This window comes from Vipera ursinii, assembly GCF_947247035.1.
Source record: "Vipera ursinii genome assembly, chromosome: Z".
Classification (NCBI taxonomy): Eukaryota; Metazoa; Chordata; class Lepidosauria; order Squamata; family Viperidae; genus Vipera; species Vipera ursinii.
In genome coordinates this window covers 37,169,862-37,186,494 of record NC_139517.1, presented here as the reverse complement: position 1 = coordinate 37,186,494, position 16,633 = coordinate 37,169,862, and the positions used below count along the sequence as shown (strand labels likewise).

At 38.7% G+C, this 16,633-nt stretch overlaps 1 protein-coding gene across 1 annotated transcript; it reads right to left on the bottom strand.

Moving 5' to 3' along the window:
• Positions 1-1,030: 1,030 nt before the first annotated feature.
• On the bottom strand, positions 1,031-13,297 carry LOC310648452 (keratin, type I cytoskeletal 14-like; the record flags this gene model as incomplete). Its single annotated transcript, XM_083376289.1, has 8 exons — positions 1,031-1,128; positions 3,294-3,325; positions 3,906-4,126; positions 6,304-6,429; positions 6,950-7,111; positions 10,544-10,700; positions 10,808-10,890; positions 12,794-13,297. 8 exons carry the CDS (start codon positions 13,295-13,297, stop codon positions 1,031-1,033), a joined length of 1,383 nt encoding a protein of 460 aa, XP_083232415.1.
• Positions 13,298-16,633: the final 3,336 nt, after the last annotated feature.

The window sequence follows — 16,633 nt, the reverse complement described above, 5'->3', positions numbered from 1 at the left end:
GAGGTTGAACTAAAACTTTAAACTGATTATTTATTTATTTTATTTATTTTATTAGATTTATATACCGCCCTTTCCCGAAGGACTCAGGGCGGTTTACAGGGTATTTAAAACCAAACCAATACAAAAGTTAAAAACAATTAAAAAAGATTAAATCATCCCTAAAAATAAAAACCCCAGTTAAAAATTCTCAGCCTGGGCCGGAGAGCTCAAAGAGCCAGCTCTTCAGTTCCCGGCGAAATGAACGAAGGTCGGGGGCAGTCCTGAGCTCCACGGGCAGCTGGTTCCAGAGGGCAGGCGCACCCACAGAGAAGACTGGGTGTTATCCGCCAGCAATCTTTTACCGGCGGCACCCTGAGAAGACCCTCCCTGTGTGAGCGCACTGGACAAAGGGAACTTGATGCTGGCAGCAGGTGTTCCCTCAAATATCCCGGAGCCAAGCCATTAATTAATTGCAAGACAGTGGTTTTAACTGGGACATTTTAGAAAAAATATTACCCTGATTAATATTATGATTATATGTGTTGTAGTTAAGAACATATAGCTGTCTGTTTCATTGTCTCCATTCATAAATATTTCCTGGCTGATTATCTTCCATAGTCATCAAGAACTTTATGTCAGTGTCATGATATGGAACCAAACTTAATTAATGAGAGGGAGCAGGTAAAAGCAGCTATAGATTCTGTAAATATATATGAAAGTTTGTGCCTCTTGGTTTCAAAAGAATGAAGGTGATATGAAATAGGCAACAATGCCCTATTAACTTTTCTCCATTGTAAAATCCATTTCAGAGATTCTGTTTTAGTACTTTATTCTGTCAATTACCTTAAAAGGACAGTGATCTTTAAAAACTTAAGGAATTTGTTAAATAAGTCATTTTCTTTAAATGAAATGGAGGAAAACAAAGCTTTATTAGAGCTTGTGCATTAAACCAAGGGAAGTTCAAACTGTAAATGAAAAAGAATTGAGCAAGCATCTAGCAGTAAGAGGAGCTTCACAAAGAAGGAAAAGCTGATAAGTTCACTTTGTGGGTTTAATTCCCAGAGACATGAACTTGTTCACGGGACGAGATCACTTTTCCATCTTTTATCTCCTCAATAATTGTGCGAATCTGACGGGTGGTTTTGGATCCTGCAAGGAGACAGAGGAGGAATCAAAACTTAATTGCAAAAAAGAAAATAAAGTGACAAAGAATTCCACCATCCACCATTCTCTTCTCCAGCACTCAGCTAAACAGGATTATTATTATTATTATTATTATTATTATTATTATTATTATTATTATTATTATTATTATTATTATTTTGGGGGATGGGGGAGTAGCAAGGCTAATGTTTCACCCAAGGGATTTCTTTTTCAGAGCAAATATATTGAATGTTTTACCATTTGGAAAGAAAAGACAATGCTCTGCATTGATTGAAAGTTCTTTGGATGTTGATTTCAAGAATAGTGCATTGTTTCCAGAGAATGGAGCTGGTTTCTAAGGCTTTTATACTGTTGTTTGATAATTAAATAACTTTTGGATACTTTTTCATGTTAGAACTGAGGTTGAGTAGTTTAGCATAATCTATTTGCTTCCAGGGGGCAGAAGAGAGGCTTCATCTACCTATTTGCTTTAAGCATCAGGCTTCTAGTCTAGCAGTATTGATACCAGGCTGTTTAATTAAACATTTAATAAAAAAAATCAGGCTAGAGGCAAAGGAGCTTAGGCTGGCTAGAGGTAGCCTGCTGGACCCAGTGAGAACAAAACACCTATATATATTCCCAGCAATGCATGTTTATAAATGCAACAGGGATTCATCTTATTCAGCTTTTCCTTAATACGTCTTTTCCCCCTCTCTCTTATTTTTCACTCAACCCTCTCTATTTTTCTTAGGTAAAGTAACTGTGTCACTTTTGAAGAGTACTCCAACAGTGGGTCTTCTTAGTTTCTCAAAACATTCCTGGCATCAGCTCAAGTGTTCTTTGTCTTAGGAGGATCAGGAAGGATGTGATCCTGTTGATCAGCCATTAACATGATGCATCCAGTCTGAGCCCCTTCTTTTTCTTCTACCAGAGTCAAAGCTCTGATATGGGAGAGGTGAGATAAATCTAGTCTGAAAGAGGGGATTCAAAGACAGATCTGCTCAAAGGACAGATGACCCTTTGGTGCATGCTTTTAGAGGCCAAAAAATTGTTACAATCATAGTTACAATCATAACTAAAAGAGTAAACAATAGTAATTGGCAAAGTTGTGACCCAATGTATGTTACAATCTCTTTTCAAACACATAAAATTTAAAGCCATTTGAAAGCCAATGTTTTAATCAACCTAGGGATCTTCCCATTCCCCCAATATCCTTTCCTTCTATCCCCAAATTAGGTGACTAATTTGCCACTTGAGAAAACATGATGTGCTGTGCCTTGGAAATAAAGTCAGCAAAATTGCCATGCTTCCGTGACAGTATCTGTTTGTAGAATGAGGAGCAGGGAAGAGAATTTTGTTGCCTACAAGCATGAATCCTGCACTAAAAACCTCTATGGCTGCCTATGTTAGATAGAAAGTATGAAGCATGAAGCCATAATAGCAGTGCAGTTGTAGCTGCAGCCTGACAGGCAGGCCTTCTGTTGCAGCTTACTGGTGCAGATCACAGAGCCCAGGATCCCCATGCTGTGAAACTTCAGAAGATGTCAATAGGAATTTCTCCTACAGCAAAAAACAAAAACCACTGGCTGCCAAGTGGGGTGATGTGTTCACTTAGATCAGGGGTATCAAACTGCTAGCCCATGGGCCCGGTTGCAATCATGCAGAGGCCGCGCCCACCCCAGCTCTGGCAATGCAAAAAAAGTCACGATACCTCACGACACATCAAGTGATGTGGCAAGTTTGACAACCGGGACAGAAATGGTCAGTAGTTGAACATAGCCCCATGGCTGATGGAAGTAAGCAGTTTTGCCTTCCTTAGGTGCTTTCCATGCAATATAGAATATTTGCCTAATAATTAGGAAATGCTAGTTTCCTAATAGATTGCCTTTTTCCAGACTCAGCTGACATAATGGTAGACTGGCCCTGAGATACTGTATAGACAATGTTGTGAGGACACATCCTTCACCAATGGCAAGGAACTCAATCTGGAGCTGGAGCAGGGAGGTGTGAGGGAGAAGATATGGGCGGGCCATTGCTTCGGTCGCAACAACTGAATCATCACCTTGTCTATTTATTCTGCAGATCTAGATTCTCCAAGAAGGAAGCTTTTAAAACTAGAATAGATTCAGGCAACAGACTAATTAAACATAAAAACTCCAGTAGATTCTTACCCTCTATGGCTGATGAGTACTGGGGAGAAATACTACATGAAAAGAAGAAAAACAAAAAAAGACCAATTAGAGAAACATAAAAAGCAATGGGGAAAAAAACAAATGCAGAAGTGATTGTCAAAGTTGCTAGTCTTTAATAAGAAGGAAAAATGACACTTGATCTAAGTCTGATTTAATTCATGATAATTTCTTGATAATAAAATTGCAAGAGGTATTTTAGAGTGCTGGACACTTTCGTCATAATCATTACATTTTCATTTGTGCCCCAGTACTCTATTGGTACACTAGTAAAGGCAAAGGATAAAGAATAAGCTCTTGTTGGAGCACCACCTTTGTCATTAATTCTATTTGATTTACAATCACTGCAACCACAATTGCCCAATTTAGTGTATCAATAATATGCACTAACAAAAGTTGTAGTGGAAATAGTGGAAGAGCTACAAAAAATCATCTTAAATAATTACAGTTAGTCCTACTTAGGCATCAGAATATATTTCAGAAACCCTACATTTGCTGAACCCTTCATTGAACCTTACTGTGGTAGTCCTCTAACCTTCACTATTTTCCCTATTAGCCATTTTGAGTAAAAATGATGGGACCCTTTTGACATACTAAGCTTCCTCTCCCTCCAGCAGATGACGATAGGTGGCAATCTCCTGTTCCAGGCGTGTCTTGACATCAAGGAGAATCTTATATTCATGGTTCTGGCGCTCCATATCACATCTCAAGGTAGCCAGCTCTTCTTCCCCATTGATAATCAGACCCTGGATCTGCGCAAGCTGAACACTGTAGCGAGATTCTATGTCAGCCAAAGTCACTTCCAGTGCTGCTTTCTGGGAAGAGGGAAGAATCAAAGTCAGCGATAAAAAGAAATATAAATTGCTGCTAAGTGTTCTGAACCAGCCCTCTTCTAACAAACCCCTTATCAGAAAGAAGAGACTGGAGAGCGTCCAAGGCTAAAAGGCTTCTGCCAAGATTTAATTACGCAGTTAACAAAAACACTAGAGCTTGTCTTCTCAAGCGGAAAAGTTGCTTTCAGCAACCAGCCCCTCCCCAAACACTCCTTTTATAGAGAGCTCAGGGCGTGGTCTCCCTGTGCCTCCTCCCGAGGAGTCCCATAGCCTTTCTTTGTTTGTTCCTGCTCGACTGCCTCCTGCGTCGGGCGTCCTTGAACAGGGCCAGCTGTGGGTCATCATCCTCCGCACTCTCGGGCTCACGCAGCTGAGAAGAGGTCCCCGGCTGAGGACTCTGCAAAGCCTCCAAACCATCATCAGCCGGTTCGTCTCCCTCCTCCCCCTCATCTGAGTCCTCCGATACGTCGGAGCCGGCTGTCGGACCCACAGGCTGGCCCTGAGTCACAACACTAAGCTTGTAAGCCGCCCTGAGTCTTCGGAGAAGGGCGGGATATAAATGGAATTAAAATAAAAAAATAAAAATAAATATTTTGATAAACAAGCCCTTGCAGCCTGGGCAAAACAAAATACTAGGTTACAAACTGTGATTTACTGAGCCAAATGCTTGGGTACACATATTATTGGAAACCAATAGCAAATCAACCTCATAATAGATTAACATAATAGTGGTGTAACAGAATCCCAAAGTCATGCAGCCCCCCCACCCCAAAACTATTCGATATAGCTGCCAGAGCCACTAAGTTTTCCTCCATATTGTAAGAGAATAAGAACATTCTTCACATTATTTGTACAGTGTTTATTTGATGTTTTAATGTAATTTTTTAGACATTTATTTCTGCCCTACCCTCATCCCCTTCTTTGCCATAGCTTTATCTCCTTTGGTAGCTTTATTTCCAGAATATCATTCAAAAGTCAAATACATCCTCAGCCTAACACAATTGCCCATCTCTAATTTAGCACAATATGTCAATTCAGCATAAGATTCTCCCAAGTTTTCCTGGTGCATTGCTTAAGAGAACTTGAATCATGGGAGGAAATGTATCTCCTCACTCACTCAAGAAATCTGCCTGCCTTGATAAGCTTTCTCACAGGGGGCCTCAGGACACTCTTTGAAAACAATTTACCTATAGAAAACTGAGAGGTTCTTGCCTGTAGGTTGATGCTGTTGTCAAAAATGTATCATTCTTATATGTATAGTAACTACAAATAAGTGTTTGGCAAGAAAAACTGCCTCGTTTTTTGCCACCTGCTTTCATTCTGTTTGATAAAGAAAGAATTGGCTTTTGAAGTTTTATTTGAAAGAACAGAGAATGTGGGTAAAGTTCTCTAGAGAGGAGTTTGACATTGTTGGTAGTTATTTAACTATGAAGTGGCCAAAGAGCATTAGGAATGTCCCAGCTTTTATATCCCAGTTAACTTTCCAGAAGTCTTGAGCTATAGGGAGCATGGGAAATAGCCTTGGAGGACAGAAAGAAAAAACACTATCCAGGCAATAGTCAAATCAGCGTGGATTGAGCCCATTTCAAGAAAGTAATATGTTTAAACAAACAGGCCCCTCTCTACTTCACATGAAGATAGGGTAAGGGAGGGGGAAACAAATTCAGACTTTCAAGACTCAGTTTCCATAACTATTACAATAAAAGTAATTCTGATCTACCTGGCAAAGTTTTCTTGGATCAATCTAGTTTACAGGGCTGACAGCAGCTTTCCTGGATTTCCACACTAGGACTACATTCTTAGTGAGGATGTCATAAAGGGTTTTCTCCCCTGGTGCTTGTTTAGATTAGGAAGTCAAAAAGTCTTGAGTATAATAGAAGGATATATTAAAGAGAGCAGCAACATAAGTGGACCACTCCGTATCATCTTCAACAGTAAAATCAGCTGAATGCTCAACAGTCTGAGAGTGCAGTAGGAAAAAAAGCAGTTTCATTCACAAGGGAAAGGCATCTTTCAACACAGGAATACAGAGCAACTCAGGGAAGAAATGAGGGCAGTTCTGTTCTCTCAATGAAACAGAAACATATTGTGCACAATACTGCAGTTTTCTTATTTAGAATATAGGGAGGGCAAAACAAAAGCAGTTTGGGTTCCTGTACCGTGCTAAGCTGGGCCTGCAAGTCTAGCTCTAGGCCTTGAAGAATGCGTCGCAGTTCTATGGCTTCTGATTGACCACTCTGCAGTTGTTCCGTATTGATGGCAACTTCTCGATTCAGCTCTTCAGTCTGTTAAAAAAGGACCACTGAAATGTCACAGTGTACATATCAAAATAGTCAACTTGCTTTCAAGAGAGTATGTTTGTTAAGTCATGGGCTCTTGGGAGCAGGAATGATGACACAAGGCTGAGTACAGGATAACTCATACTTTTATTCTTACTGGAACTGTACTGGAACTTAGCTGCAACCAGCCACAATATATAGTCTAGCCCCTAGGCAGCAGCCAGTAGGTTTGAACCCACTCAAGCCACCTGGGGCTAGCCAATTGCAGGAGAGGAGACAGCAAGTCTGGAATGCTGGAGAGCCGTTAGACCAGGGGTCTTCAAACTTGGCCCTTTTATGACTTGTGGACTTCAACTCCCAGAATTCCTCAGCCAGATTTGCTGGCTGAGGAATTCTGGGAGTTGAAGTCTACAAGTCATAAAAGGGCCAAGTTTGAAGACCCCTGCGTTAGACGCTCCAGTAACACACGTGGTGTATTACCACAAGTCCAGTACATAACAATGTTCATCTCAAAGAAGTCCCCTACCTTGCTGAAGAAACATTGCTCAGCATCTCTGCGATTCTTTTCTGCCAAGTTCTCATACTGTTCTCGCATATCTGCCAGGATCTTCGTCAAATCCACACCAGGAGCAGCATCCATTTCCACAGTGATTTCTCCACCCATTTGGCTTTGGAGAAGTCTCATTTCCTGTTTGAGAAACAACAAAAAAAAGTCCTCCTGTTAGCCTGGATAATATCAGTATCTACAGTATTTCTAAAATAAGTAATGTTGCTTTACTTTATTTAGCATGTGCCAGATTTCACTCCATCATGGTATTTAATTTTTGTTTAATTGATTGATTATTGCAGTTTACTTAACCACCCATCTACCCAAGAAACTTTAGATGGCAACCAAGATGAAAACAAAGAAATGTTTTCCTTAATATTTGCTGAACATCTAGGGAAGTATGTTCCCATGTAATACATACAGATCAATAAGTTATATTCCCAAAATAACAGATAAATACTTTGGAATGTATTCATACCAAGAAAAAATAAAGCATCAGTAATCTTTTTAGATGTAGGAAAGCTTTTGATAACTTGTAATGGCATTTTTTTATTAGTAATATTAAATAAAATCAGTCCTGGAGAAGAATTCCAAAGCTGAATAGAAAATGTTTACCAACAGCAAGCATCAAAGATTACAGCCAATGGAACATCTTCTGCAAACCTTCCCATAATCAAGATACCAGTCAAAGATATCCTTATAAGAGACCTCCGCTCTTTCTTTTATTATTTGTGATTGATTTAGTAGTATTAAAAGACAAGACTCAAAAAGACTAACAGATGTCAAGGCTCAAGGAAAGGAATACAAAATGAAATGTTATGCAGATAATATAGTATTAGTTGTCATGCAAACATATATTGATCTGTTTTGTTCACTATACTGTAGTCAGTTGGCAAGGTGCTGGTCGCTCGCTGCCTGATCATTACAGTGCCTGGTTATTTGAGGGACCTCTTGTCTCCATAGTATCTGCCCACCAGTTTGATTTGGCTAGCATGGCGCATTCTGGGCTTCATTTTTTAAAAAAAATTCCATTTATATCCCGCCCTTCTCTGAAGACTCAGGGCGGCTTACAAGCTTAGCAGTAGCCTTCATTCTATGTATATGCCTGCTTATTAGGGCTTTCACACACACACCCCAAGCGGCATTATTACAAAGTCAGCTTAATTGCCCCCAACAATCTGGGTCCTCATTTTACCTACCTTGGAAGGATGGAAGGCTGAGTCAACCTTGAGCCTGGTGGGACGCGAACCTGCACTAATTGCAGGCAGCTGGTGTTACTTAAGGAGGCATCAGCCCACTGCTCCACCAAGGCTCTGTTTTTTTAAACAATGCCATCTATCAGGATCCCGGAAGTGCACCTTCTCTGTAGCCTTTCCCGCCCTCTGGAACGTACAAGAATCAAACATCTCCCATCTTGCTGGCAGGTGTTTAATGCTTTCATAGGTTCTTTGTCTAGGCCTTTGGCCAGGACAGCTGGCACTCCTTTCTTCCCTTTGCTTGCTCCCCTCTGTATAGGTTTTCTTTGTCATAATGGCTGTTTTGTCCTGTGGTTTTTGTGTGTGTGCTTTTGTATTGTTCTTTGATTTTTAAGCGATTTTAACAATACTCAACTGCCCACAATTACTGCGAATCAAGTGGCATATAAATTTAATAAATGATTATGGTTTGTCAGCCAAATGTTCAAACTGAATTTGGCATTTTTAACCACCTATCAAGTCCTTTCGCAAGAACCTGGGATAGGCAGGTGTGGATCTTTCTTGATGTTAAAGGTATGATCGCAGGGTGAAGGTGTTCCCAGTAAAGTTGCCTTTTGCAGTTGACAGATGGTGATTTTTGTCAATACCAGTGTTATTGTTATTGTGACAGCTCATGAGAACAATTAACAGTTTTGGTGAATTTTCTGAATTTAAAATTAAAATTCTGCACAGAAAGAATCCAGACGCCTGATAACAAAAAGTGTGATATCTGGGATTGTATGACAAGTTGCAATAATAATATATTTCAAAATAATTATAATAAGTTACAGAGAGAAATTTAAAAAACAATATATTAAAAAGTAGAAAAAAATAAAAAAAATCTCCTGACTAGGAAGAATTATGACTCCCAAAATTAACATATTACCCAAGATAAGCACTAGAGCAATTATCCAAGATAATGTTTTATTTCAGATGGCATACATTTGAAATCTGCAAAGAAAAATCAGTAGATGTATAGGCAGTGAGAAAAAAATGAGAATAAAATTCAAACATGTACAGGATTCGAAAGGCAAAGTTGGGTCTTATCACCATGCAAGCTGTCATGATTAACGGAATGGATAAAATCCCAAATAACAGAATGTCAGTAGGTATTCACAGGACTACATAGGTATTTATGATAGAAGGAAATAAAAGAAGACAAAATCTAAAAGGGCATATTCCAAAACAAAACTTGATAAAACTTAACTGATGTTGTGGGCTAGAAGAGAATGATTGGCCAAAAGTCACCAAGTCAGGTTTTTAAGAAGAGATTAGATAGTCACTTGTCTGAAATGGTATAGGCTCTCCTGCTTGAGTAGGGGGCTGGTCTAGAAGACCTCCAAGGTTCTGTTCTATTCTATTCTATTCTATTCTAGTTTGCAATTTAGAAAAATTGCAAAGAAGATGTATATTCCCTCTCAAAGAAATAGAACCTGGGATTATCCTATGAAGCTGTGTGATAAGATATTCAAGACAGACTTCTTCCTATAGCATACAGTTAAACTATATGCCCATTGAACTCATACTGGGGCTGCATATTTAAATTAAGCGTCTCTATGCAATTTACACATGCAGATTCAATATTTATAACTTGCTTATGTACAAGGTGATACAGATAAAATGGAACAAAGCACGAAGCATCAGAATACTGCTAGTCCTTGACTTATGATCACAATTGAGCCCAAATTTTCTGTTGTTAAGACATTTGTTAAGTGAATTTTGCCCCATTAAACAATCTTTCTTGCCACAGTTGTTACGTGAATCACTGCTGTTGTTAAGTTAGTAATGGTGTTATGTGAATCTGGCTTCCCCATTGGTTTTGCTTGTCAAAAGGTTGCAAAAGGTGATCACATGACCTTGGGACACAGCAATAATCATAAATATGAACCAGTCAAATTTTGATCACATAACTATGGAGATGCTGCAACTGTTGTAAGTGTGAAAAATGGTCATAAGTCACTTTTTCAGTGCCGTTTTAACTTTGAATGGTCACTGAATGAACTGTTGTAAATCAAGGACTACCTATACACATCTGAGTTGCCAAATCAAGTAATGAAGAGTCAAGAGCAGTTAAATCAAATGCAGCATGTTCATATGTGAATTAGGTCTTATTTTGCACATAAAATCACAAATCCAAAGACCTGTTTGCACTCAATTGTTCAACAGCTGTGACACAAACTTTTCAATGGGCACTATCTGTTATATATTCTCTTCATGAAACATTTGCTATGGATGCAAATATTTTATGGATTACCATAAAGTATAAACTAATTGCAAGTTCACAGTCCCCATTTTAACAATGTGTATGCTATATGATGATGGTAGCGGTTTATCTTACCTCTTCGTGATTCTTCTTCAAGTGAAGCAACTCCTCAGTGAGAAGTTCAAGATTCTTTTCTAGGTGAATCCTGGTTGAGGTTAGATCATCCAGAACATTGTGCAAGCCATTGATGTCAGATTCAACACTCATGTGCAATGCCTGTTCTGTCTCAAGCCTAAAATCAGAAGGGATGACTGAGTGATGATGAAAAATGTAGAAGAGACAATATTTGTTCCCATCATGATGATGATGGCCTTGATGTTAAACCCTCCAAAAACTTACTTGTTTTTGAAATCATCAGCAGTCAGTTTTGCATTATCAATCTGTAAGAGGACATCAGCATTCTCAACTGTGGCAGAAAGAATCTGAAAGCAGCATAGAAATGACTGGTAGCAGTGAAGAGTTTCTATAGGAATACCTTCGCATTTGAAATTTCTGTGCATGCAGACTATCTTTGTCTCTCACCATAGAACAACTGTAATCCTCAACTCTTTAGAGTGTTGAGTAGAGCTTTTACCATGATTGTAATGCTCCAAAATCTACTTTAGAGAAAGCACAGAGGAAGCACAACATTTCTCCTGGAGCTACAAGACTAATGCCACCTCATTTGTGAAAACTCATCATTTATTCTACCTCCCTAGTGCTCAGAGTTGACCTTCCCTTTAGTAGACAAGACACTTTGATGCCTTGGAGTTGAATTAACAGAGCCGAATGTAGAGAAATCTTTACCACTTGTCCAATATGATTTTTTTTAAAAAAGAACCCTATATGATTAATCTATGGAAATGAATAACATGCCGTATCCAAATGCAAGATGCTTTTAGCTTTTTCTGTAGCATAAAGCTGAATATCCAAGAGAAGACATATAACGGAGGGAGAGAAGAAGCACTCACCCTTTTTTTCTGCACCAAATTGATTCACCCCCCAAAACAGCATTTTCCTCTGTGAGGCCACTGAAACTTTGCCAAGGTATCTCAAATAAATGTTCCTACAGCATTGTTACTATGTTCACTGTGAACACTTCACATAGATTTTTTGAGCTAATAAAACATCTTGAAAGATTTCATTAATATGTAATGGATTGTGCAAAGCTATCAAAGTTAGCTTCCCCTATTAGCAGATTGTTTCAAGACATAAATAATTCTCATTTAATTGTCTGTTCTACAATCTACAGTAGGTAATCAAGACCTATACTCCCAAACTAAGATTTGTTCACTTCTGTATTTACCTATAAATATGCTTGGTCTCATATTTATCCCTCCCTTGTTGCCTTGTCTACTTCCTTTTTTGGTCTTCAATCCATCTGTCCCACATTTAGCTGGACTTCAGATAGAAATATTTTTTTTATCTTCCCTATAATGAACAAGGCTTATTTATTATGCTTTTCTAAGCTTTTCAAAATGAATTTTGAAATGTTGAAGTAATTTAAAAAATTACTGTTAGAATATTGAATAGGAATGAGGTAGAAAACTTTTATGTTTCAATGATATACGCACAAAACAAATATACATGTAACCCAAAATGTAGTTATTTGTAAAAACATGCACACTTCTGGACTTTACAGGATAGTCTGCAAATCCCAAAGGTGTTCAGAAACGTGGCTATATATCTGGAAAAAGCAGGCACAAAAATGTTTATAGAAAATATTGATGTGAACAACATTGCATCACATTGGAGAAAATTTCTTAGAAACTTATGCATGTTATAAAGAAAAAAATAAACACAAACATGTATACAGATAATTTTTCATATTTCAAATAAATAATCTCAATGTAGATTGGAAATATGTTGAATCAATAATTATGGCACAATAAGTGAAGACAGTTTTATATTGCACAGATTTATAGAGACCATAACACAACCGTGGGATGAACAGGCTATATCATTTCTACACAAAGTCAACCTTTGTCCAAAAATATTGATTCAGTCATAACACCAATTTGATGTTCATAAACACTAAAAAGACTAATTATTTATCATCTTACAGTGTAAAGGAATGCTTTGTCCTGAAATTACAAGGAATAAAAATGGGGATTGACAAGAAAAACATCCACTCACGTAGCAATTAAATTCTGGTCCCTTAAAACCAACTTGAAAAAGAGAAACCAATCAAAGGAGTCACTTTTGCTAACTGCGTTTCATCTGCTATAATATCTTTTTTTTTTAAAAAAAGTACTCTGCCCAATGCTGTTGCTAACAAGTGCTTGTGGGCATTTGTTACTTGGCATGTTTTTCTTTATGGATCCCCCTGAAATTTTCTTGCCATACCTTGCTCTTCAGGTCCTCAATTATCCTGAAATAGTAGCTGTAGTCACGGTCTGGACCAGGTGCCTGCTTGTGGTACCACTCCTTGATCCTGACCTCCAGGCTGGCATTGGATTCCTCCAATGCCCGCACTTTCTCCAGATAAGCAGCCAGGCGATCATTAAGGTTCTGCATGGTTTCCTTCTCTTTTCCAGTCAGAAGTATATCACTTCCACTTCCACCCACAAAACCACCAGTTAATCCTCCTCCATGACTTCCACTAAGGCCCCCACCATGGCCACCAGTGAAGGTGCTGCAGTAACTGCTGCCCCCGTAAGTACCACCCAAGGTGCTTCCAATCCCAGAGACAAAGCGAGCATTAGTGACTGAAATACCACCAGCTCCACCATGACTGCTAGGTGCATGGCAACCTCTACCAAAATGGAGCAAGTTTTCCCCACTAAAACCTACAGGTCCCTTCATGGAGGATGAGGAAGTGCTAGTATAGTGCCTGATGATAGTGGACATCTTGCCAAGGAAAGGAGCCTCTTGAACAACTGCTCTGTTAAATTCTGAAAGGACTGAAAAACTAAGAGTTCTCTCTCCTTCCCGGCTGCTTTTATTCCCACTGTGGGGGCGTTATGTCAAAGGCCTTTTCTTTCCCGTGCATTCCCCAGAGCTTTCATCATCTCAGGCATCAAAGCCAAGTTCTACAATCATCACTTTTTTTTTCCTCAGTGGCCTATTCATGCATTTGTCTCTTCCTTGCAAGGTAGTTTTGTGCTTCCCTTTTGGTCCCCAAGTGAACATTCAAGTATGCCTCAGAAACAGGACTAGCATTGCTCAAGGGTGTAGTTGAACATGACAGAATTTTTATGCGTAAAATGCACCCAGGGAAAGACAATGAAAATGCAGTCTTGCAAAAGGGAAACCATCACATTATAAATGAGAATCTATAGAAAGCCTGAGGCTTTTTGCAATTATTGTACAAAATTTGGAATGTTGGCAGTTCTGAAGGCTACCTTATAGATTGCAGATTTTACAGATTGCTTCTGTCATTTATATGCTAAATGACAAAGTCATATATGTAAGTTGGGCAATTGCCAATTGATAGTTTTCTTTTCAAGGCAAGTAACTATGGAAATTGAGGCAAAGAGCTTCTAAGGCAGGGGTCCCCAAAGTGGGCCGCAGCCTGTTCAGAACCAGGCACACAAGCACAGATCCACTTGCACAAGCAGTGAGAGCTCATGTTTACACATGAAGCTCCATTTGTGTGAGCGGCATGCACATCCCCCATTCATACAAATGGAGCTGCACATGCACATGTGCACTTATCTACTGCATGCGCGGAACCATCCCCTCTTCCCCTCCCCTCCCCTCCCCCACTGGGCCAAGCTGGAAAGGTTGGGGACCACTGTTCTAAGCCTATATGTAGAAAGGAAAAGTGGTTCTACACAAATGGTTCATTGTTTTTCAATGCTGATTATTAAATATAGGAAAGTAATAGGATTCGAGTGTGCCTAAACAGGTTGCATACTTTTTATCAATGGGCAACCACAGGCTATGTTTGGATATTCTGATAAACAGACATATTGCAGAATCTGATCTTAGTTTTGCTGAAGTGAAGGTAGACTATTTCCTGATTGGTCCACATTTTTCAGGATGTCTATAAATGTTACATTCTTCCCTATTTATGAAAACTGCAAATGAATTTGTTATTGTATTCAGAATTTGACTAGATCTATGTTTCTCAAACTTGGCAAGTTTAAATTGGGTGGATTTCAACTCACAGAATTCTCAGGCCAAGATGCTGGCAAAAGAATTCTGGTAGTTAAAGTTTGCACATCTCAACATTGTTAAGATTGAGAAACTGTGGATTAGATGATTTGTAAAGTATCTTCTATGTTGGATGGCTATGATGGCTATGTTGGATAGAACTGGTGGGAGTGCTGTTCTGCCTATATGGAGAGGCTAGGCTCCCCATCCTTGATTTAAAACAGCTTTTCTTAAAATTGGCAACTCAAATGTGTGGACTTCAACTTCCACAATTCACCATCCATCCTGCTGGCTGGAAATTCTGGAAGTTGAAGTTCACACAACATAAAGTTGCTGAAGTTAAGAAATACTGCTCTATATAATAGATGGTAGACTACTAAATGGAAATGCAATCCTCTCAGACCTTGGTTCATCTGTGATGGTCTGATGTTTATATGTGGTTCCCATAATAATAATATGGGTGAGATCTGATTTTTTTAAAAGAAATTGTAGAGATTGTCAAACCCTGGGCTCTTGATCCTTAATTCAAAAAAGAGCAAAACTGTACAAGGCAAGTGGTTCTTGCATTATTGTTTGCTGGTGGAAAGTTGTATCTTTATATTCAAATTATTTCCTGAAATAAAGGTATTGCAGAGAAGTACAAATGTCTGTGAAATCTGTGCCTGATATGTACAAATTTGAATGGGTGGTGATGGAAAATGCAAAGCAGAATTGATTGTTCAAGCTCATGACAACTATGATAAGGAATATCCAACATTACCACACTAAGCTTCTATCTCATCTAGGTGAATCACAGTTAAAAAAGGTGAGCCCATAATGGATGTATTTACCTTTTCCTGAATTCCTTCTTTAGCAATAGCAGCATGTAGACTTGTGGAGCTCCAACACATTGTGCAACTCAGCTTTTACTGGAAAATATGGCATCCCTAATTCTGAATCTTGCCTTCCTAGTTGCACCCAAGAATATTTGGGGACTGACTGGAAAAGAGATGAATTCTGAACAAAATGTTACAGATTTCTTTCACCAAGAAGCGCAGCAATCCATTAAAGCAGAATCTGCTGCAACATGAAATTCAGTGTTGAGCAAATCCATCTATGTTTGTTTTTTGTCCAAAAACCTGCCCCTAAACTTTCTTTGTTTCTGAAAGATACCTGCAAAAGATCTCAAAAAAGGGTACACAATGATAGAAATGTATACTTTCAAAATGAATTCTGATGCTGCATATGTGAAATCTTGGAAGACTGGTCTCAGAGACGCTGTCTAGGGAACAGACAGATCAGAGACAGCATAGTTCACAGTTGGATACTGGGCAGGGCATTGGCTCAGAAGACACCCTCCTTAATTTCTCAGGGAATAAAGGAGGCAAGGGGAAGACTGTACTTGGACTTGCAAGTTTTTGCTAATGTAGCCTTTCATACAATAGAATTAACTCATGTGGTCATGTTTCCTGTCTGATCCCCCTGGTAACCTGGTAGTAAAATTTACATTGAAATAACTCACAACAGGGAATCAATAATAACATCAAGGAAAATTATATTAAAATAAAGGGAGGGAAAATTATATTGCAAATTATTTAAGTTGTGCAAAGTTTTTTTTTACAAAAGCTTTACATTATTAGGAAAATTGAAATAAAAAGGAACTTCTTTTTACAGATTGTTCTTGTCATTATCAAAGACTTTTCAGAAATTTGCCCCACTAACAGAGACACTGAAATCTACTGAATTTTTACTGATTTGTAAATCATTGCTAATGCTCATTTCCAATACTTTTATCAAAGACTTGTATGTTTTTGAACTTCTCCTTATGGACCAGGAAATGTAGAGACAAATTACACTGAAGAATTTTGTTGAATTACAATTCCCATCAGCTTCCACCAATATGCAACAGAAGGTCACAGCTTTAGTTGGCTGCCTTAGAGTACCAGACTAAGGCTAGGGATTCTTGGGTTCAACTCTCCTCATTGATAAAGCTCCTATGTGTTATTTCATCAACCACTGTTTCTCAGTATACCTAATGATGCCAATGTTATGAAGACCCAAGAAACGGACACAATGGGTTCTATTAATTTCTTGCTTTGTAATTCTAAA